The sequence below is a fragment of the Magallana gigas genome, chromosome 3 (assembly GCF_963853765.1).
Source record: "Magallana gigas chromosome 3, xbMagGiga1.1, whole genome shotgun sequence".
NCBI lineage: Eukaryota > Metazoa > Mollusca > Bivalvia > Ostreida > Ostreidae > Magallana > Magallana gigas.
The window spans coordinates 23,904,482-23,927,469 of NC_088855.1; the positions used below are offsets into that span (position 1 = coordinate 23,904,482).

At 33.3% G+C, this 22,988-nt stretch overlaps 4 protein-coding genes across 6 annotated transcripts in view; 3 read left to right on the forward strand and 1 right to left on the reverse strand.

The window, feature by feature from the left end:
* LOC105318686 (telomere repeats-binding bouquet formation protein 1) overlaps positions 1-22,988 on the reverse strand; it is a 39,609-nt gene that overhangs the window by 1,655 nt on the left and 14,966 nt on the right. The window lies entirely within an intron of this gene.
* LOC136273266 (multidrug resistance-associated protein 1-like) lies at positions 1,578-3,924 on the forward strand. The gene is made up of 7 exons (XM_066077660.1): positions 1,578-2,002; positions 2,260-2,448; positions 2,806-2,931; positions 3,051-3,188; positions 3,408-3,533; positions 3,628-3,686; positions 3,789-3,924. Exons 1-7 carry the CDS (start codon positions 1,946-1,948, stop codon positions 3,922-3,924), a joined length of 831 nt encoding a protein of 276 aa, XP_065933732.1. The 5' UTR covers positions 1,578-1,945.
* LOC136273729 (multidrug resistance-associated protein 1-like) lies at positions 4,014-10,875 on the forward strand. The gene is made up of 19 exons (XM_066079013.1): positions 4,014-4,162; positions 4,320-4,497; positions 4,597-4,854; positions 4,944-5,009; positions 5,107-5,244; positions 5,370-5,516; positions 5,699-5,850; positions 5,998-6,301; positions 6,465-6,632; positions 6,729-7,049; positions 7,163-7,388; positions 7,471-7,781; positions 7,980-8,179; positions 8,551-8,677; positions 8,845-9,093; positions 9,320-9,478; positions 9,614-9,780; positions 9,896-10,090; positions 10,275-10,875. Exons 1-19 carry the CDS (start codon positions 4,074-4,076, stop codon positions 10,384-10,386), a joined length of 3,567 nt encoding a protein of 1,188 aa, XP_065935085.1. The 5' UTR covers positions 4,014-4,073; the 3' UTR covers positions 10,387-10,875.
* LOC105318660 (multidrug resistance-associated protein 1) lies at positions 14,143-22,809 on the forward strand. Of its 3 annotated transcripts, none has more exons than XM_066079011.1 (26): positions 14,143-14,214; positions 14,472-14,660; positions 15,018-15,143; positions 15,263-15,400; positions 15,619-15,744; positions 15,839-15,897; positions 15,999-16,130; positions 16,223-16,372; positions 16,531-16,708; positions 16,808-17,065; positions 17,155-17,220; positions 17,318-17,455; positions 17,581-17,727; positions 17,903-18,054; positions 18,203-18,506; positions 18,667-18,834; positions 18,930-19,250; positions 19,371-19,596; positions 19,679-19,989; positions 20,188-20,387; positions 20,759-20,885; positions 21,053-21,301; positions 21,529-21,687; positions 21,828-21,994; positions 22,108-22,302; positions 22,484-22,809. In XM_066079011.1, the coding sequence occupies exons 1-26, from the start codon at positions 14,158-14,160 to the stop codon at positions 22,593-22,595; spliced, it is 4,455 nt and encodes a 1,484-aa protein (XP_065935083.1). In that variant the 5' UTR covers positions 14,143-14,157; the 3' UTR covers positions 22,596-22,809. The 3 variants fall into 3 exon arrangements, with proteins under 3 accessions (XP_065935083.1, XP_065935084.1, XP_034338523.2); XM_066079012.1 differs by having other exon boundaries at positions 16,250-16,372; XM_034482632.2 differs by having other exon boundaries at positions 16,220-16,372; positions 22,484-22,808.

Here is a 22,988-nt window from a genome sequence, read left to right on the forward strand (position 1 = left end):
AAAAAATTATTTTTTTCGATATTAATGTTAACAATCACATTATGCTTCAGTAAGGCATTTTTAACAGGCAACCAAAATTTGAGTGTCATTTGTTGGGTTATAAGCGAGTTACAGAGTTTACAATTATTCGTTATGTAAACAAAGCTTTTGTTTACATTTTGAATGTTGAAGTGAAAATTCCAGTTTTAGACCTAAATTGAATAAGAAGATAGACAAATTAGGTTGAAAAAGATTTTAATGGTATATTGAACCTATGTAAACAAAAACAGGGCACGAGCCTTGTTTACATGACGAAGAACTGTGAGCCTTGTATCGTGCTTAAAACTCAACGACTGGCACCCAAATTTCACATGATCATTAGAAATACATTCCTAAAGTATTGTAAATAATAAAAAAACAGAAAAATAAAATTTGACCAAAATCGTGACCATGCCCCTTTAATGATGGCAGAGCGATTTCAATTTTTATAATTTTTAAGTGGTTGTCATGTCATTCAGTTTATTTTACTCTGTTAAAATTTTTATAATCCGACTAATATCTACTTAATATGATGTAATTTGCATGTAGAGTTTTAATGGAGAAAATTAAATTTTTTAAAAGTCTATTTTTAGAAAAATACTCAATAAAAATATACATGTAATTATATATTTCATGAGAGTAGCGATCAGCTATTCCATTAAAACTTAATGAATATAAACATACTTGTAAATTCATATTTTCTGTAGGATTCTAGAACGAAGAAATGAATCATAAAAAATAATAATTCATATATATATATATATATATATATATATATATATATATATATATATATATATATATATATAATAAGAATTTGTTGAAATACTTGACTTTGACAATGTTTTAAAACTTATTTATTAATAAGGATGGTCGTTACATTGCTTGTATTTAAAAAAAAACACACCATGCAACATTAGAATGCTATAATGCAAAATGAAAATGTAACAACAAGAAATTAGGAAATCTACTGTTGAATTTGGTTATATTTAAATCAGTTTACTTCAGAGGTTTCCTTACAATAAAATCCTAAAGCTATGTCACTATTGTAAATTGCTTCGTTGTAAGTTGATTTTTTAAACAAGTGCTTGTGGAAATAATATAAAAAGCAAACTAAAAAACTGAGATCAAAGATTCGTAAATCGATATATGCTTATCATTCAATCGATGCTGTGCGCTGATTACATGTTTATTTTACACGAGTGCATTGATAAATCATTAATTTTTAACGGTGCGCTCGTGATTTTTTTATTTCGAACATTGGGGTGGGGGAAATGGGTTTTTTTTTTAAAATTGCTAATTTTTAAACATAATTTTCACATGCATATTTATCTTTATTTACATCAATACGTATATATACATACTCAAATTGACATTTTTTTGTCTTTCCAAATATGGACAATATCTTAAATGATTATAATAAAAGAAATATTTTGTTATAAATCTACTTAATTCCTGCACCCCCCCCCCCTCACTTGAAGATTATCAAAGTATGCATACGTTAATGACTTGATCAATATCAGAGATTTCAATGACTAATCTACTTACAAACAAACAGAAGTGAAATAATCTGGATATGGACCATGTCAGTGATCAAATGAAGGTCAACTATGCGTTGTGCAACAGGTCTTATACAGTTTGACAATCAAACTCTAATATAGGGGAAAACCTACCTCATACAGAGTATGACTGATATTGGAAACTTCTCTGAGGTCATTAGATCCATAGAGAGATTTCAAATTGGTGTTTACTGTCGCTCAGAGGAACAGAGATCCAAGACATTTAAATGTCCGGAGACTAATGCGTCAGGCGGGGTTTCCCGCTTTGCCGTCTGGTTAAATTTAGACGCAGGACCACATATATATACCCCGAGTCGGTTAACAGGTAAATCATACCTGACACTTTATGATAAAGACTACAGAACAAAATGAACGATCACATCGTCAACAAGATTGAATGGATGTGTTCAGGGGATCCTTTGTGGGTAAGGTTTGAAATCGACCTACTACCCATGTGTCGAAAATAAAATACGGCATTGTTTTGCTCAAATGAAAAAAATAATATAAAAATCTCAGTTCATATCTTCAAATTTTGCAAATGAATAAAAATAATTTCTGACGATTGCACAACAATATGAAATATTTATCTTTATACTCATTTCCTTACCATTTGTTATTTAATTGTTTAAGGATATAACATTGAGTATAGACATTGCATGATTTACATTAATTTTATTTTCAGGACTCCAACGTTACATGGAATACTGCTTATCCGGATCTGACTCCGTGCTTCCAGAAGACTATACTCCGATGGATACCATGTATCCTGTTACTTGTCATATCCCCTCTTAGACTTTGGATATTGTCCTCTAAGGAAAGTTCAAGACAATCCCAGCCTGTGTGCCAATCAGCGTTAAGCCTTGCAAAATATGTAAGTTTGCTCAGTACTGTAGATTCCTTATTCTACGCGGGTACTTAATTATTTGAATTCACGACTCAACTTTGCAACAACTCAATAGAATATAAAATCGCCAACGCCGATTTTCTTCGTCGTTTCATTTAGTTTAAATCTGTCCAAAAACTACAAGCGTGCTTTTAAAATCAGCGAGATATTGTTCTCGCGATTTTAGGCAAATATCGCAAACATCGCGTATCATTAGGAATCTGGTACTGTCATTTACTGATTTTATTTATCAAATTAAATTAAGTACCCGATAATTTCAATTTGATAAAATAAAATTTATTAAGGACAATACATTAGGTTTCTGTTTGATTTGCCTTGTTTTAGGTCCTGTGCCTTGGTCTAGCTCTTTTCGCGTTTCTAGAATGTATAGAAACCGTGTTTGTGAACTCCCTGACGGAGTCGATGGTGAAACCGGAATTCATCTCCCCAGCATTGACAGGAATTACTATGGTTAGTTCACACTGTACAATTAAGTAGACTCTCAAGAAATAAACTTTATAATTTGTCGTATATTATTAGATAATGTAGGCCTCTTTCAACGATGTGTGATTTTTGTGTCTGTGTTTCAGATGGTGGCCAACCACGTCATGTTAACAGAACGACGTCATCGAATGCAATCTTCTGGACTATTATTTGTTTATTGGTTTCTTACGACAGTTTGTCTTACTCTAAACCTCCAGTCTCAGATCAGAGGATTATACGTTCAGGTATTGCTAAGGTTTTCTTATCAAACGATAAATGTGTTTTTTTAATAGATGAAAAAAAACCGTAAAAATATTGAACTCTTTCTTCCCCAATTTTTAAGGAAATCGATTATAATTCAATTATAAAACAAAAGATATTAAAAATGTTGAAATTTTGCAATTTTTTAAAAACTATATTGAATGAAATATATAAACACGTGTAAAATTTGTGTATTGTTACAGGAGGAAATGAGCCTTCATTTCAGCGCTTGCCTGCTGCCTCTACAACTCCTGTTGTCCATTGCCGAACTTTTCCTCACTGGCTTTTTCATCGACAATTTTCCAGAGGATGACGGTTCCAAATCTAAGGTATGATGTCCCTAGATTCATGCGTTCATGAAAAGTTGAAATAATGATTCAAATGTCTTTATACAGAATTATAATATACAATTTATCGTTATAGAAATCGTGTCTTGAAAATAGCCCCATCATATCGGCGCTTGCATTTTCCTGGTTTACAAGGTAAGTAAAAAACAACAATGAAAAAATAAATATTTATAGAATTTGAAAAATGTCAAACTTCTCTGAGATACTTATTAAATATTGTTGTATTTTTTTTTTTAGAATTGTGAAAGACGCCTACAAGAGACCATTAGAGGCGAAGGATTTGATAGAACTTTCGGCTGACTTAAAAGCAGAATCCACCGTTCCAGTTTTTCAGAAAGCTTGGCGTGATGATTTGAATCGACAGAAAAGGTGAATATTTCCTATAAAAATTAAATTAAACAAAATATGAAGTTTATGTAATGAAAGGACTTGTCACAACATTTTTTAATATGTTTCAGAAGAACTGATGTCAACCAAAATATTTCCAGCGGGAACATAAAAGCATGCCTGTCCAGAGTTATTATGAAGATCCACTTCTACGAGATATTCATCCACTTCCTAATAACCGTCCCAATATATCTATATAGTTTCATTGGCCCTCTGATATTTAGGTAGGCACATGTCAGATTTTAATGTTTTATATGTAAAGGAAATTGACATAGGTTTATGTGAATATATACCTTTATAGGCCAATTGTGCTCTGAAAAAATATGTTATTATCAAACGTATAGAATAAAATATGAAATCACAATTCATTGCTATTTCTAGGAGTTTGATAAATTTTGCTGAAGATGCAGACGACTATCTTTGGCATGGAATTTTTCTTGCCTCTGCTTACTTCTTGTACGGTGTTGTACACACATTTCAAGACACTCACTCAGACCACGTGGGTCATATGCTTGGAATCAAAATCAGGACTTCAGTTTGTGGTGCCATATATAGAAAGGTATAACAGCAAGTAACAATATTATCGCAAAGTTTTTCCAATTTTCCATTTTTTTTTCATTTTCATACATCCATTCCTTTCTTGATTTTCTCTTTGTAGATGGCTAAACTTTCCAATAAAGCCAAGCAGGAATGCACTGTTGGCGAAATGGTCAACCTGATGTCAGATGACGCCACGAAAATTAATCACAGATCCATTTTTGAGCTGCACCTTCTGTTGCTTGGGCCTGTCCAGGCATGCATAGCGATGTACTTCTTGTACCAGGAACTTGGATCGTCTGCTTTAGTTGCATTTTTTCTCCTTGTAGTATTTGTTCCATTAATTGCTGTTATAGCAAAAGCTCAACACAAAATCAATGTAAGTAAAATTTATACCTTAACGTCTGCGAATGCGTTTATCTAATATAGGCTCACATTACATGTATATAACTTTATTGTGCCTTACAGAAAGAAGGAAAGGATATAACGGATAAGAGAATGAAAGTTCTGAATGAAGTCTTCAATGGAATGAAGGTAAATATCTCTCTTTCGCTCTCTCTCTCAAAAATTGTACACTGACATCCGTTAAACATACTGGGCTTCAATATACATGACTTTGTATGAATTGCAGGTATTGAAACTGTATGCATGGGAATCCTCATTTGAAGACAAAATTGGATCCATAAGATCGCAGGAAATTCACGAGAAGACAAAGAATAGATATCTAGACATAGTTAATATGTTCTGCTGGCAAATGTCCGAATTTCTGGTAAGAAACAATTATACATAACAATGTTTTAAATTTTTAATAAATTGGGTTTTTATTTCATCATACTGTTATTAACATTTGATGGTAGAATCCTTGATCAAATTTTTTGATATATTTCTTTGCAGTTCACTTTTTCGATCTTTGCGGTGTACCTGTGGCTAGACGAGGGAAATGTATTAACAACAAAGAAAATCTATTTCATAATGTCCATGATTTCAGCTTTCCGTGGTCCGCTTATGTATATGCCAATAGCCATTACCTCTCTTATCGAGGTGAGTGGGATGCATGCAAGATTAACATATTGCTTAAACTCCAAAACCAATCGCAAGTCTGTCAAGTCGTCTATTATAGTATGCTGTTACAAATTACTGTTTAGAATATCAAAGTTTTTTTTTAACGTTATACTTCTTTCTATATTCATTGATTTTCTATCGTAATTTTTATTGTTTCACAGTTATCGGTTTCCCTAAAAAGAATTGAAACATTTCTGAATCGTGAAGAAATAGACGAATCAGCCATTCAACACAGCGAAGACGCAGAGAAAGCCATAACAATGAAAGCTGCATCATTCACATGGAACAAAGCCAAAAGTCCTTCCTTAAAAAAGTAACGACAAAAGTTACATGATAAAGTGATAATGTGATGTTAATTAAACTTAGAATGCTAGCTTCTTAATTAAATCTTTATTAAAATGTCTCTGTCGAATTTGACAATGTTAATGAAGGCTATAACTTTGTAAACTTGATTTGACAGTATCGATGTGGATGTCTCTAATGGCGAACTGGTGGCAGTGATTGGTTCGGTTGGAGCCGGAAAATCTTCACTTATGTCAGCCGCTATTGGAGAAATGGAGAAAATCTCTGGAACAGTCGATGTCAAAGGTTCTGTAGCATTTGTGACCCAAGAAGCATGGATTCAAAATAATACCCTGAGAGAAAACATTCTGTTTGGAAGAAAAATGAATGTCAAGAACTATAGAAAAGCAGTAGAAGCATGTGCTTTACAAGCTGATCTTGACATTCTTCCTAAAGGAGATGAAACAGAAATAGGAGAAAAGGTATTGAAAATACTTGTTGTACACACTTAATTCAGATAAAAAATTATAGCAAAATTTTGGAGTGTAGTTAAAATTAGCGTTTTTAGCGTTCCTGTGCAGTTGAAGTAAATGCTATTAAGAATGTACGTATTAAATTTTAATTTTGAATTTTTTTTTTTCACAGGGAATTAATCTGAGCGGTGGACAGAAACAAAGAGTCAGTTTGGCGCGTGCAGTGTACGATGATGCTGACATTTACTTATTGGACGATCCACTCAGTGCTGTAGACGCTCGTGTAGGCAGACATCTATTTGATCAAGTGATAGGAAAAAGAGGGCTTCTCAGAAATAAGGTTGGTTTTGTTTTAATGCAAACACGTACTTTTCACAATTTTCATGATTTTTGTTTACGCTATAGCATGACTAATGTTTACTTCTTACATTTATAGACCCGCGTTCTTGTTACCCATGCCATAAGCTTCTTACCATACGTGGATAGAGTCATCAGTTTGGTAAACGGAGAAGTATCAGAAGTCGGGACCTATACGGAACTAATGGAGAGAAATGGTGCCTTTGCTGAATTTGTACGAACCCACCTTCAGGAGGAATCAAGTTCTGACGATGAATCGACCGATGGAAGTACTAGACCCGCATCGTTCGACAGACAGGTGTCCACAATCGATCATTTAAACACCAAAGAAGACACAGAGAACGAGGAAAGATGTAAAGATTCTAAATTCATCGAAGAAGAGTCTGTTAATCTTGATGAGGTGAGTCAAGTCTCGAAAGAATATTGTTTGCTTACTTACTTTCCTACAAACAGACTTTTCCTTTTTCTGATGTGAATTGAATTTTAAAACGTAAAACGTTTAAAATTTTGTAGGCAAAATGGTCCGCCTATGGTACTTATCTAAAAATCGTAGGACCAGTCCTTTTAGTCATGTTTGCGGCGTGTCTTGCACAAAACGCTGCCGACTTTTACAAAAATTACTGGCTCAGTGAATGGGACTCTGACATCTCGGACAACAAAACAGAACTTAATTCAAGCGCTCAAGCCATTTCACAAGGATACAAAATAAAGGGCTTTGGACTCATTGGTCTGATCAACAGTAAGTACACGCTTGTTGTTCAGGGCTTACACCCTATATGTACCAGGAAAATTGTTATTGACCATATTCTTGATTTTTGCAGCTCTTTTAAACGTACTTGGAGAACTTTCTGTGATATTCATCGTGGTAACATCAGCCAAAAAGGTTCACCAGAAGACTTTGGCCGGTGTGATGAGAGCGCCTTTCAGTTTCTTTGAAAATACTCCAGTTGGCAGAATGGTCAATAGATTCTCAAAAGACATGGAATGTTTGGAACACTCTCTTCCGTGGGTTACCAAGAGCTTTATGCACACCTTCCCGCAGATCGTATTCACTTTAATTGTCATCACTTCCGGGATGCCGTCAATGGTCTACTTTTTGGTGCCGCTGTTCATCATGTATTTTTTGATTCAGGTATATACACAATAACGTGACAGAATAAATTGAACGGCTTATTTTTGGCATTATTTTTAAAGATATTGAAAAGTAGTTAGTTTTCTTTACTCATAAGGATAATATTCAAAGTCTAGCATTTTACTTTATAATAACTTTGATATACTACACATTTACATATACAAATAAAATTTACGTTTTAGTTTTCTTCCATTGTAGAGATTATTTAGTGTTGCAGCGTGTCAGTGCAGAAGAATGAACAAAGCGCTCAGATCCCCCCAGTATTCTTTCTTCAGTGAATCTATCCAGGGAGCGACGACCATTCGAGCTTACAACAAAACATCTTTATTTGCGCAGGAGTGTGACCGTCGACGAGATGCGTATCACAAAGCTGAACTGACAACTCTTTCCTGTTACAGGTTTGTAAAGGATGCTTAGCTATATAATTTATTACTTTGAAGTAAAATAATAAGCTTGGTTGGAATAGTAATATATTTTTCAAACCATTGATCCTGATAACCAGAAGGGAACACAAAGGAAATTCATTTAAAAAATAAGTTTGTAGATAATATTTATGTTTTTGTTTTGTTATTTTTGAAAGAGGCAAAACTTTATTTAAACATGTTTGAGATAAAAATTGTGTTTGCATGAAATTTAGGCAAACTATTGTTTACAATGTAGTAGAACTAGTCCGTAAAATGCTTTAGTAAAATTGCATTGTTTTTCTCGTCAGTGATTCGACAAAAAAGCAGTTATTACTCCTTGTTCATAATTATTTTGTATTTTGCAGGTGGCTGAACTTTCGTTTAGGATTTTTGGGAAATCTGTTGGTGTTCATTGCTTGCGTGTTGGCTTGTTACCGTCGAGATGTTTTATCAAGCGGAATGATAGCTTTGATCATGACATATGCTGGCAATGTAAGTATCATATTCATTTGCAATTGCTAAAGCTATTGTATTATGACATAATTCGATTAATTTTAAAAAAGTCTATTGTCACTCCACTTTCCTTTATAAGCGTCAATAAAATACTGCTAAATACTTTACCATCATCCAATCATTTTCTATGAATCTCTATGTTTTAGGTTACAGATACCCTAAGATGGATAGTTTTTGCTTTCACGGAGATGGACACAAACATTATAACGGTCGAAAGAATCCAGGAATACATAAACCTTAAACCTGAAGCTGACTGGAGAATCAAAGAAACTGAACCTGCTTCTAATTGGCCTCAACGAGGTCACGTGAAGTTTTCCAATTTCAGTCTGAGGTACAGAGAGGATTTGGACTTGGTTCTGAAAGGAATTGATTGCGATATTACACCCGGGGAGAAGGTAAAAGATACAGTTAATCTTTCTGTCATTTTTTTAAATATATATTTATATTTATTTATTTCTATTATAAAATGGACAACAAATTTGGCATACATATTTTATTTTGGAAAAAATAAAATATTTGATAAAAAAGTTTTACGAACAGACATTCTATATAGATTATATCTACATTAGGATAAATAGTAGTGTTTACGTCCATAAAGTTAGGTTTATCGTTGTTTTTCAGATTGGAATCGTTGGAAGAACGGGAGCAGGGAAATCATCATTAACTCTGGCATTATTTCGAATTCTCGAAAAGGCTGGCGGAAGTATAATCATCGATGATGTAGACATATCAACCATTGGCTTGCACGACCTTCGTTCTAAGCTGACAATTATTCCCCAGGTATAAATTTACCGTCTGAGAAAAATAATGAATAAATTTACTGGAAAGAATCCATACAAGGAATCACAACTTGTCTTTTATGTAATTCAGTACATGGACTCTGAATTACACAGAATTGATTTTTTCATTGTTTAGGATCCTGTGTTGTTTTCTGGTACATTACGAATGAACCTGGACCCGTTCAACTCTTTCTCTGACGATGATTTATGGGAAGCTTTGGAACATGCCCATCTAAAAAAATATGTGGAATCTCTCGAAGGTGGTCTTCTTTACGAATGCTCAGAGAGAGGAGAAAATCTCAGGTTTGTTAAACATTAATCTAACCAAATTGAAACGCAAGGTCTTTCCATCTTTGCTTGAATTAAATATACTTTTGAAAAAAATTATTTATTCATAATCTTGTGTATGTTGTTACAGTGTTGGACAGAGACAGTTGATATGCCTCGCACGCGCACTTCTGAAGAAGTCCAAGATATTGGTCCTAGATGAGGCTACAGCCGCTGTGGATCTGAAAACAGACAACCTGATACAGAACACTATACGGCGGGAGTTCTCTGATTGTACTATCCTCACTATAGCCCACAGACTTAACACTGTTTTGGACTACTCCAGGTAATTGAAATACTTACCAATCATCTGTGCAGTAAACCATTATATAATTTTGTACTTTTAAATTCAAATTCAAATCCTGCAGTAAATCATTCATTTTCCTGTTGCAATAGCTTTTTATTGGAGTCCTTTAATTGTTTCCTGCTTAATACATGTATATTAATTAAACGTTTTGTTTCTTTTTTAGAATCATGGTACTAGATAAAGGCCAGATTAAAGAATTTGACAGTCCAGATGTTTTGTTAAAAGATGAAAACAGTATATTTCATTCAATGGCCAAAGCAGCTAATCTTGTGTAGATTAAGATGCTTCCTTGACATTTGATTACAATGTCTTAGATTGCAAAGATGCTTCATTGACATTTCATTACATTGTCTTAGATTGCAAAGACGCTTTCTTGACATTTCATTACATTGTCTCAGATTGCAAAGATGTTTGTTTGACATTTCATTACATTGTCTTATATTGCAAAGATGTTTCCATGACATTTCATTACCTTGTCTTATATTTTAAAGATGATTCCTTGACATTTCATTACATTGTCTTCAATTGCAAAGGTGCTTCCTTGAAATTTCATTACTTTGTCTTAGGTTGTACTTACAATCTACGAAAATAAGAAGTACAATCAACTATGAGCTACACACTATAATTATTTAGTGTTTATTGTTGTCATAAATTAGTGTGTGCATACATGTACATCAGTCTATACTTGGTGTCTATCCCTACCATTTTTGTGTTCATTGTGTTTTACAAAATGCGATATATACATATTCTATTCTAAATAGATTTTGTTAATAAAAGGATTTTTGTATCTATGAACACGTGCGTTATCTTTGTAAACGAATGCTATATGGTTCCTCAAGCAGTTGTTCCCTACATGTTTAAGTGCAAGAAAAAAGTCTACTCACTTTCTGCCGACCGTTTGTGGTAATGAAAGGAGGAATCTTTTCTACAAGTTCCAGCCTAAAACTCAATTACTTCGACAATTTAAATAACGAGATTTTTTTTGCAGACAAGTTTCTTACACATACATGTATTTGCTCTTTAATTACAGTCCATACAGTGTTATTTAATACACCCTAATACAAATACTAACTCTGGTCATGTTAGAACCGGTGCAAAACTCAATAAACCATGTGACAAAAAATGTTTATTTCAGGCAAATATTTATTGTTTTACTACATGAACAAATCTAATTTTAAAGAGTTCTAATCGTTTTACGTTTACTTCTACAAGTACATTGTATATTTAACAAAAATGTCAATCTCGCTACTATCTCTGCTTCGAACTTAATTTTCATATTTGTTGACAGTTTTAATATAATAGCATTTCTAGATAACACACTGATAACATTACTTATCTGAAAAAAAATTTCATTTACTTTCTTGTTTATACCACATTACTTTCTAAAAATAGTAACTTATGGGAGAGATAATGCAATGATTGAGAATGAATTATAAAAATTATGGTATATTTTTTTGTTAAGACCTTAATGAGTCCAAAAAGAAAACAAACCAGCAACCCTTTTATGATTTGGGTTTTTTTATTTATTTCTCGTAAATTATTTGTACGATTGAAAAGGACCTGGTCCTCTATTTACAGAAATTGAATACATTCTGAAGACAAAACAGTGTCAAAAAGCTAATGAGCTTTCAGTTCAAATGTGAGCTTAATACCTTTCCTTCATCTATCTTTTTTAACATTCATATTAAAAAACCAAAAAACAAGACTGAAAGCTACACTGAAATCTACACAACGTCCATGATATCAATTTGTCGAAACCTACAGCGACATAAGAAAAATCACGATAGAAGATTATAAAGTTTTACAATGTTTTATAAAAACTGTAAATATTCATATCTCAAAACTCTATTACAAAGATTGGACAATTTTTACGCTGGACAGCGCGTACTTTCCGCAACCCTTTGATAATTAAAAGTTTATTTTATTTCTATGGAAAACATCCAACACCACTTTAGTTTGATTTAAATTTTATGACAAAGTTTTAGATATACAATATGTATAAATAAACCCATTTAAAATGACAAAAACGCGATTGTCCAAGAACTTTTTGGACAACCCTCATATATAATAGTGATTACGACCAATGTGCTTTAAAGGGGCATGGTCACGATTTTGGTAAAAAATTATTTTTTTGATATTAATGTTAACAATCACATTATGCTTCAGGAGGGCGTTTTTAACAAGCAACCAAAATTTGAGTGTCATTTGTTGGGTTATAAGCGAGTTACAGAGTTTACAATTCTTCGTTATGTAAACAAAGCTTTTGTTTACATTTTGAATGTTGAAGTGAAAAATCCAGTTTTAGACCTCAAATGAATGTGTTAATCGTTAGGAACTGTTTATTTCTGCTTAAATTGAATAAAAAGATAGACAAATTAGGTTGAAAAAGATTTGAATGGTATATTGAACCTATGTAAACAAAAACAGGGCACGAGCCTTGTTTACATGACGAAGAATTGTGAGCCCTGTATCTTGCTTAAAACTCATCGACTGGCACCCAAATTTCACATGATCATTAGAAATACATTCCTAAAGCATTGTAAATAATAAAAACAGAAAAATTAAATTTGACCAAAATCGTGACCATGCCCCTTTAAAGATGACAGAGCGATTTTAATTTTTATAGTTTTTAAGTGTTTGTCATGTCATTTAGTTTATATCACTCTGTTAAAGTTTTTATAATCCGATCAATATCTACTCAATATGATGTAATTTGCATTTAGAGTTTGAAATGAAGAAAATTAAATTTTTTAAAAGTCTATTTTTAGAAAAATACTCAATGAAAATATACATGTAATTATATATTTCATGAGAGTAGCGATCAGCTATTCCATTAAAACTTAATGCATATAAACATACTTGTAAATTCATATTTTCTTTAGGATTCTAGAACGAAGAAATGAATCATATAAAATAATAATTCATATATATATAATAAGAATTTGTTGAAATACTTGACTTTGACAATGTTTTAAAACTTATTCATTAATAAGGATTTTCGTTACATTGCTTGTATTTAAAAAGACATACACCATGCAACATTAGAATGTTATGCAAAATGAAAATGTAACAAAAAGAAATTGGGAAATCTTCTGTTTAATTTGGTTATATTTAAATCAGCTTACTTCAGAGTTTTCCTTACAATAAAATCTTAAAGCTATGTCACCATTGTGAATTGCTTCGTTGTAAGTTGATTTTTTAAACAAGTAACTGTAGAAATAATATAAAAATCAAACTAAAAAACTAAGATCAAAGATTCATAAATCGATATATGCTTATCATTCAATCGATGTTAAGCGCTGATTACATGTTTATTTTACACGAGTGCATTGATAAATCATTAATTTTTAACGTTGCGCTCGTAATTTTTTTATTTCGAACATTGGGGTGGGGGAAAATGGTTTTTTCTTTTAAATTACTAATTTTTAAAAATAATTTTTACATGCATATTTATCTTTATTTACATCAATACGTATATATACATACTCAAATTGACATTTTTTTGTCTTTGCAAATATGCACAATATCTTAAATGATTATAATAAAAGAAATATTTTGTTATAAATCTACTTAATTCCTGCACCCCCCCCCTCTCCACTTGAAGATTATCAAAGTATGCATACGTTAATGACTTGATCAATATCAGGGATTTCAATGACTAATCTACTTACAAACAAACGAACAGAAGTGAAATAATCTGGACATGGATCATGTCAGCGATCAAATGAAGGTCAACTACTAGTATGCGTTGTGCAACAGGTCTTATACAGTTTGACAATCAAACTCTAATATAGGGGAAAACCTACCTCATACAGAGTATGACTGATATTGGAAACTTCTCTGAGGTCATTAGATCCATACAGAGATTTCAAAATGGTGTTTACTGTCGCTCAGAGGAACAGAGATCCAAGACATTTAAATGCGTCAGGCGGGGTTTCCCGCTTTGCCGTCTGGTTAAATTTAGACGCAGGACCACATATATATACCCCGAGTCGGTTAACAGGTAAATCATACCTGACACTTTATGATAAAGACTACAGAACAAAATGAACGATCACATCGTCAACAAGATTGAAAGGATGTGTTCAGGAGATCCTTTGTGGGTAAGGTTTGAAATCGACCTACTACCCATGTATCGAAAATAAAATACGGCATTGTTTTGCTCAAATGAAAAAAATAATATAAAAATCTCAGTTCATATCTTCAAATTTTGCAAATGAATAAAAATAATTTCTGACGATTGCACAACAATATGAAATATTTATCTTTATACTCATTTCCTTACCATTTGTTATTTAATTGTTTAAGAATATAACATCGAGTATATACATTGCATGATTTACATTAATTTTATTTTCAGGACTCCAACGTTACATGGAATACTGCGTATCCGGATCTGACTACGTGCTTCCAGAAGACTATACTCCGATGGATACCATGTATCCTGTTACTTGTCATATCCCCTCTTAGACTTTGGATATTGTCCTCTAAGGAATGTTCAAGACAATCCCAGCCTGTGTGCCATTCAGCGTTAAGCCTTGCCAAATATGTAAGTTTGCTCAGTACTGTAGATTCCTTATTCTACGCGGGTACATAATTATTTAAATTCGCGATTCAACTGTGCAACAACTCACTAGAATATAAAATCGCCAACGCCGATTTGTTTCATCGTTTCATTTAGTTTAAATCTGTCCAAAAACTAAAAGCGAGCTTTTAAAATCAGCGAGATATTCTTCTCGCGATTTTAGGCAAATATCGCAAACATCGCGTATCATTAGGAATCTGGTACTGTCATTTACTGATTTTATTTATCAAATTAAATTAAGTACCTGATAATTTCAATTTGATCAAATAAAAATCATTAAGGGCTGTACATTAAGTTTCTGTTTGATTTGTTTTGTTCTAGGTGTTGTGCCTTGGTCTTGCTGTTCTCGCGTTTCTAGAATGTATCGAGACTGTGTTTGTGAATTCCCTAGCGGAGTCGATGGTGAAACCGGAATTCATCTCCCCAGCATTGACAGGAATTACTATGGTTAGTTCACACTGTACAATTAAGTAGACTCTCAAGAAATAAACTTTATAATTTGTCGTATATTATTAGATAATGTAGGCCTCTTTCAACCATGTGTGATTTTTGTGTCTGTGTTTCAGATGGTGGCTAACCACGTCATGTTAACAGAACGACGTCATCGAATGCAATCTTCTGGACTATTATTTGTTTATTGGTTTCTTACGACAGTTTGTCTTACTCTAAACCTCCAGTCTCAGATCAGAGGATTATACGTTCAGGTATTGCTAAGGTTTTCTTATCAAACGATAAATGTGTCGTTTAAATGAAGAAAAAAAACCGTAAAAATATTGAACTCTTTCTTCCCCAATTTTTAAGGAAATCGATTATAATTTAATTATAAAACAAAAGATATTAAAAATGTTGAAATTTTGCAATTTTTTAAAAACTATATTGAATGAAATATATAAACACGTGTAAAATTTGTGTATTGTTACAGGAGGAAATGAGCCTACATTTCAGCGCTTGCCTGCTGCCTCTACAACTCCTGTTGTCCATTGCCGAACTTTTCCTCACTGGCTTTTTCATCGACAATTTTCCAGAGGATGACGGTTCCAAATCTAAGGTATGATGTCCCTAGATTCATGCGTTCATGAAAAGTTGAAATAATGATTCAAATGTCTTTATACAGAATTATAATATACAATTTATCGTTATAGAAATCGTGTCTTGAAAATAGCCCCATCATGTCGGCGCTTGCATTTTCCTGGTTTACAAGGTAAGGAAAAAACAACAATGAAAAAATAAATATTTATAGAATTTGAAAAATGTCAAACTTCTCTAAGATACTTATTAAAAATTGTTGTATTTTTTTTTTAGAATTGTGAAAGACGCCTACAAGAGACCATTAGAGGCAAAGGATTTGATAGAACTTTCGGCTGACTTAAAAGCAGAATCCACCGTTCCAGTTTTTGAGAAAGCTTGGCGTGATGATTCGAATCGACAGAAAAGGTGAATATTTCCTATAAAAATTAAATTAAACAAAATATGAAGTTTATGTAATGAAAGGACTTGTCACAACATTTTTTAATATGTTTCAGAAGAACTGATGTCAACCAAAATATTTGCAGCGGGAACATAAAAGCATGCCTGTCCAGAGTTATTTTGAAGATCCACTTCTACGAGATATTCATCCACTTCCTAATAACCGTCCCAATATATCTATATAGTTTCATTGGCCCTCTGATATTTAGGTAGGCACATGTCAGATTTTAATGTTTTATATGTAAAGGAAATTGACATAGGTTTATGTGAATATATACCTTTATAGGCCAATTGTGCTCTGAAAAAATATGTTATTATCAAACGTATAGAAAAAAAATATGAAATCACAATTCATTCCTATTTCTAGGAGTTTGATAAATTTTGCTGAAGATGCAGACGACTATCTTTGGCATGGAGTTTTTCTTGCCTCTGCTTACTTCTTGTACGGTGTTGTACACACATTTCAAGACACTCACTCAGACCACGTGGGTCATATGCTTGGAATCAAAATCAGGACTTCAGTTTGTGGTGCCATATATAGAAAGGTATAACAGCAAGTAACAATATTATCGCAAAGTTTTTCCAATTTTCCATTTTTTTTAAATTTTCATACATCCATTCCTTTCTTGATTTTCTCTTTGTAGATGGCTAAACTTTCCAATAAAGCCAAGCAGGAATGCACTGTTGGCGAAATGGTCAACCTGATGTCAGATGACGCCACGAAAATTAATCACAGATCCATTTTTGAGCTGCACCTTCTGTTGCTTGGGCCTGTCCAGGCATGCATAGCGATGTACTTCTTGTACCAGGAACTGGGATCGTCTGCTCTAGTTGCATTTTTTCTCCTTGTAGTATTTGTTCCATTAATTGCTGTTATTGCAAAAGCTCAACACAAAATCAATGTAAGTTAAATTTATACCTTAACGTCTGCGAATGCGTTTATCTAATATAGGCTCACATTACATGTATATAACTTTATTGTGCCTTACAGAAAGAAGGAAAAGATATAACAGATAAAAGAATGAAAGTTCTGAATGAAGTCTTCAATGGAATGAAGGTAAATATCTCTCTTTTGCTCTCTCTCTCAAAAATTGTACACTGACATCCGTTAAACATACTGGGCTTCAATATACATGACTTTGTATGAATTGCAGGTATTGAAACTGTATGCATGGGAATCCTCATTTGGAGACAAAATTGGATCCATAAGATCGCAGGAAATTCACGAGAAGACAAAGAATAGATATCTAGACATAGTTAATATGTTCTGCTGGCAAATGTCCGAATTTCTGGTAAGAAACAATTATACATAACAATGTTTTTAATTTTTAATAAATTGGGTTTTTATTTCATCATACTGTTATTAACATTTGATGGTAGAATCCTTGATCAAATTTTTTGATATTTTTCTTTGCAGTTCACTTTTTCGATCTTTGCGGTGTACCTGTGGCTAGACGAGGGAAATGTATTAACAACAAAGAAAATCTATTTCATAATGTCCATGATTTCAGCTTTCCGTGGTCCGCTTATGTATATGCCAATAGCCATTACCTCTCTTATCGAGGTGAGTGGGATGCATGCAAGATTAACATATTGCTTAAACTCCAAAACCAATCGCAAGTCTTCCAAGTCGTCTATTATAGTATGCTGTTACAAATAACTGTTTAGAATATCAAAGCTATTTTTTAACGTTATACTACTTTCTATATTTATTGATTTTCAATCGTAATTTTTCACAGTTATCGGTTTCCCTTAAAAGAATTGAAACATTTCTGAATCGTGAAGAAATAGACGAATCAGCCATTCAACACAGCGAAGACGCAGAGAAAGCCATAACAATGAAAGCTGCATCATTCACATGGAACAAAGCCAAAAGTCCTTCCTTAAAAAAGTAACGACAAAAGTTACATGATAAAGTGATAATGTGATGTTAATTAAACTTAGAATGCTAGCTTCTTAATTAAATCTTTATACAAAATGTCTCTGTCGAATTTGACAATGTTAATGAAGGCTATAACTTTGTAAACTTGATTTGACAGTATCGATGTGGATGTCTCTAATGGCGAACTGGTGGCAGTGATTGGTTCGGTTGGAGCCGGAAAATCTTCACTTATGTCAGCCGCTATTGGAGAAATGGAGAAAATCTCTGGAACGGTCGATGTCAAAGGTTCTGTAGCATTTGTGACCCAAGAAGCATGGATTCAAAATAATACCCTGAGAGAAAACGTTCTGTTTGGAAGAAAAATGAATGTCAAGAACTATAGAAAAGCAGTAGAAGCATGTGCTTTACAAGCTGATCTTGACATTCTTCCTAAAGGAGATGAAACAGAAATAGGAGAAAAGGTATTGAAAATACTTGTTGTACACACTTAATTCAGATAAAAAATTATAGCAAAATTTTGGAGTGTAGTTAAAATTAGCGTTTTTAGCTTTCCTGTGCAGTTGAAGTAAATGCTATTAAGAATGTACGTATTAAATTTTAATTTTGAATTTTTTTTCACAGGGAATTAATCTGAGCGGTGGACAGAAACAAAGAGTCAGTTTGGCGCGTGCAGTGTACGATGATGCTGACATTTACTTATTGGACGATCCCCTCAGTGCTGTAGACGCTCGTGTAGGCAGACATCTATTTGATCAAGTGATAGGAAATAGAGGGCTTCTCAGAAATAAGGTTGGTTTGTTTTAATGCAAACACGTACTTTTCACAATTTTCATGATTTTTGTTTACGCTATAGCATGACTAATGTTTACTTCTTACATTTATAGACCCGCGTTCTTGTTACCCATGCCATAAGCTTCTTACCATACGTGGATAGAGTCATCAGTTTGGTAAACGGAGAAGTATCAGAAGTCGGGACCTATACGGAACTAATGGAGAGAAATGGTGCCTTTGCTGAATTTGTACGAACCCACCTTCAGGAGGAATCAAGTTCTGACGATGAATCGACCGATGGAAGTACTAGACCCGCATCGTTCGACAGACAGGTGTCAACAATCGATCATTTAAACACCAAAGAAGACACAGAGAACGAGGAAAGATGTAAAGATTCTAAATTCATCGAAGAAGAGTCTGTTAATCTTGATGAGGTGAGTCAAGTCTCGAAAGAATATTGTTTGCTTACTTACTTTCCTACAAACTGACTTTTCCTTTTTCCTTTTTCTGATGTGAATTGAATTTTAAAACGTAAAACGTTTAAAATTTTGTAGGCAAAATGGTCCGCCTATGGTACTTATCTAAAAATCGTAGGACCAGTCCTTTTAGTCATGTTTGCGGCGTGTCTTGCACAAAACGCTGCCGACTTTTACAAAAATTACTGGCTCAGTGAATGGGACTCTGACATCTCGGACAACAAAACAGAACTTAATTCAAGCGCCCAAGTCATCTCACAAGGATACAAAATAAAGGGATTTGGACTCATTGGTCTGATCAACAGTAAGTACACGCTTGTTGTTCAGGGCTTACACCCTATATGTACCAGGAAAATTGTTATTGACCATATTCTTGATTTTTGCAGCTCTTTTAAACGTACTTGGAGAACTTTCTGTAATATTCATCGTGGTAACATCAGCCAAAAAGGTTCACCAGAAGACTTTGGCCGGTGTGATGAGAGCGCCTTTCAGTTTCTTTGAAAATACTCCAGTTGGCAGAATGGTCAATAGATTCTCAAAAGACATGGAATGTTTGGAACACTCTCTTCCGTGGGTTACCAAGAGCTTTATGCACACCTTCCCGCAGATCGTATTCACTTTAATTGTCATCACTTCCGGGATGCCGTCAATGGTCTACTTTTTGGTGCCGCTGTTCATCATGTATTTTTTGATTCAGGTATATACACAATAATGTGACAGAATAAATTGAACGGCTTATTTTTGGCATTATTTTTAAAGATATTGAAAAGTAGTTAGTTTTCTTTACTCATTAGGATGATATTCAAAGTCTAGCATTTTACTTTATAATAACTTTGATATACTACACATTTACATATACAAATAAAATTTACGTTTTAGTTTTCTTCCATTGTAGAGATTATTTAGTGTTGCAGCGTGTCAATGCAGAAGAATGAACAAAGCGCTCAGATCCCCCCAGTATTCTTTCTTCAGTGAATCTATCCAGGGAGCGACGACCATTCGAGCTTTCAACAAAACATCTTTATTTGCGCAGGAGTGTGACCGTCGACGAGATGCGTATCACAAAGCTGAACTGACAACTCTTTCCTGTTACAGGTTTGTAAAGGATGCTTAGCTATATAATTTATTACTTTGAAGTAAAATAATAAGCTTCGTTGGAATAGTAATATATTTTTCAAACCATCGATCCTGATAACCAGAAGGGAACACAAAGGGAATTCATTTAAAAAATAAGTTTGTAGATAATATTTATGTTTTTGTTTTGTTATTTTTGAAAGAGGTAAAACTTTATTTAAACATTTTTGAGATAAAAATGGTGTTTGCATGAAATTTAGGCAAACTATTGTTTACAATGTAGTAGAACTAGTCCGTAAAATGCTTTAGTAAAATTGCATTGTTTTTCTCGTCAGTGATTCGACAAAAAAGCAGTTATTACTCCTTGTTCATAATTATTTTGTATTTTGCAGGTGGCTGAACTTTCGTTTAGGATTTTTGGGAAATCTGTTGGTGTTCATTGCTTGCGTGTTGGCTTGTTACCGTCGAGATGTTTTATCAAGCGGAATGATAGCTTTGATCATGACATATGCTGGCAATGTAAGTATCATATTCATTTGCAATTGCTAAAGCTATTGTATTATGATATAATTCGATTAATTTTAAAAAAGTCTATTGTCACTCCACTTTCCTTTATAAGCGTCAATAAAATACTGCTAAATACTTTACCATCATCCAATCATTTTCTATGAATCTCTATGTTTTAGGTTACAGATACCCTAAGATGGATAGTTTTTGCTTTCACGGAGATGGACACAAACATTATAACGGTCGAAAGAATCCAGGAATACATAAACCTTAAACCTGAAGCTGATTGGAGAATCAAAGAAACTGAACCTGCTTCTAATTGGCCTCAACGAGGTCACGTGAAGTTTTCCAATTTCAGTCTGAGGTACAGAGAGGATTTGGAATTGGTTCTGAAAGGAATTGATTGCGATATTACACCCGGGGAGAAGGTAAAAGATACAGTTAATCTTTCTGTCATTTTTTTTAAATATATATTTATATTTATTTATTTCTATTATAAAATGGACTACAAATTTGGCATACATATTTTGTTTTGGAAAAAATAAAATATTTCATAAAAAAGTTTTACGAACAGACATTCTATATATATTATATATACATTAGGATAAATAGTAGTGTTTACGTCCATAAAGTTAGATTTATCGTTGTTTTTCAGATTGGAATCGTTGGAAGAACGGGAGCAGGGAAATCATCATTAACTCTGGCATTATTTCGAATTCTCGAAAAGGCTGGCGGAAGTATAATCATCGATGATGTAGACATATCAACCATTGGCTTGCACGACCTTCGTTCTAAGCTGACAATTATTCCCCAGGTATAAATTTACCGTCTGAGAAAAATAATGAATAAATTTACTGGAAAGAAGCTATACAAGTAATCACAACTTGTCTTGTATATAATGCAGTACATGGACTCAGAATTTCACAGAATTGATTTTTTTTTTTCATTGTTAAGGATCCTGTGTTGTTTTCTGGTACATTACGAATGAACCTGGACCCGTTCAACTCTTTCTCTGACGAGGATTTATGGGAGGCTCTGGAACACGCTCATCTTAAAAACTATGTGGAATCTCTCGAAGGTGGCCTACTTTACGAATGTTCAGAGAGAGGAGAAAATCTCAGGTTCGTTAAACATGAATATAAACATATTGAAACGCAAGGCCTTTCCATCTTCGAATCTTGAATGAAATATACTTTTGAAAAAAGATTATTTATATTCTTGTGTGTTGTTACAGTGTTGGACAGAGACAGTTGATCTGCCTCGCGCGTGCACTTCTGAAGAAGTCCAAGATATTGGTCCTAGATGAAGCTACAGCCGCCGTGGATCTGAAAACAGACAACTTGATCCAGAACACTATACGGCGGGAGTTCTCTGATTGTACTATCCTCACTATAGCCCACAGACTTAACACAGTTCTAGACTACTCCAGGTAATTGAGATACTCTCCAATCATCTGTGTAGTAACCCATTTTATAATTATGTACTGTTAAATTCAAACCCGCAGTAAATCAGCCATCTATTTTTCCTCTGTTGCAAAAGCTTTTTATTGGAACCCTTAGTTTCACACATAATTCATGTAAATTAGTTTAAAACTTTTTTCTCTTTTTCAGAATCATGGTACTAGATAAAGGCCAGATTAAAGAATTTGACAGTCCAGATGTATTGTTGAAAGATGAAAATAGTATATTTCATTCAATGGCCAAAGCAGCTAATCTTGTGTAGATTAAGATGCTTCCTTGACATTCCATTAAATTATCTTAGGTTGCAAAGATGCTTCCATGACATTCCATTACATTGACTTAGATTGTACTTCCTAAGAAAAAAAGAAGTGCAATCAACTTTGAGCTACACACTATAATTCAGTGTTTATTGTTGTCATAAACTGGTGTTTGTAATGTGTATACATGTACATCCATACTTGGTGTCTATCTCTACCATATTTGTGTTCATTGTTTTACAAAATGTGATTTATACATATTCTACCATAAGTAGATTTTGTTAATAAAAGGAATTTTATATCTATGAACACGTGCGTTATCTTTGTAAATGAATGTTATATGGTTCCTCAAGCAGTTTTTCCCTACATGTTTACGTGCAAGAAAAAAAGTCTATTCA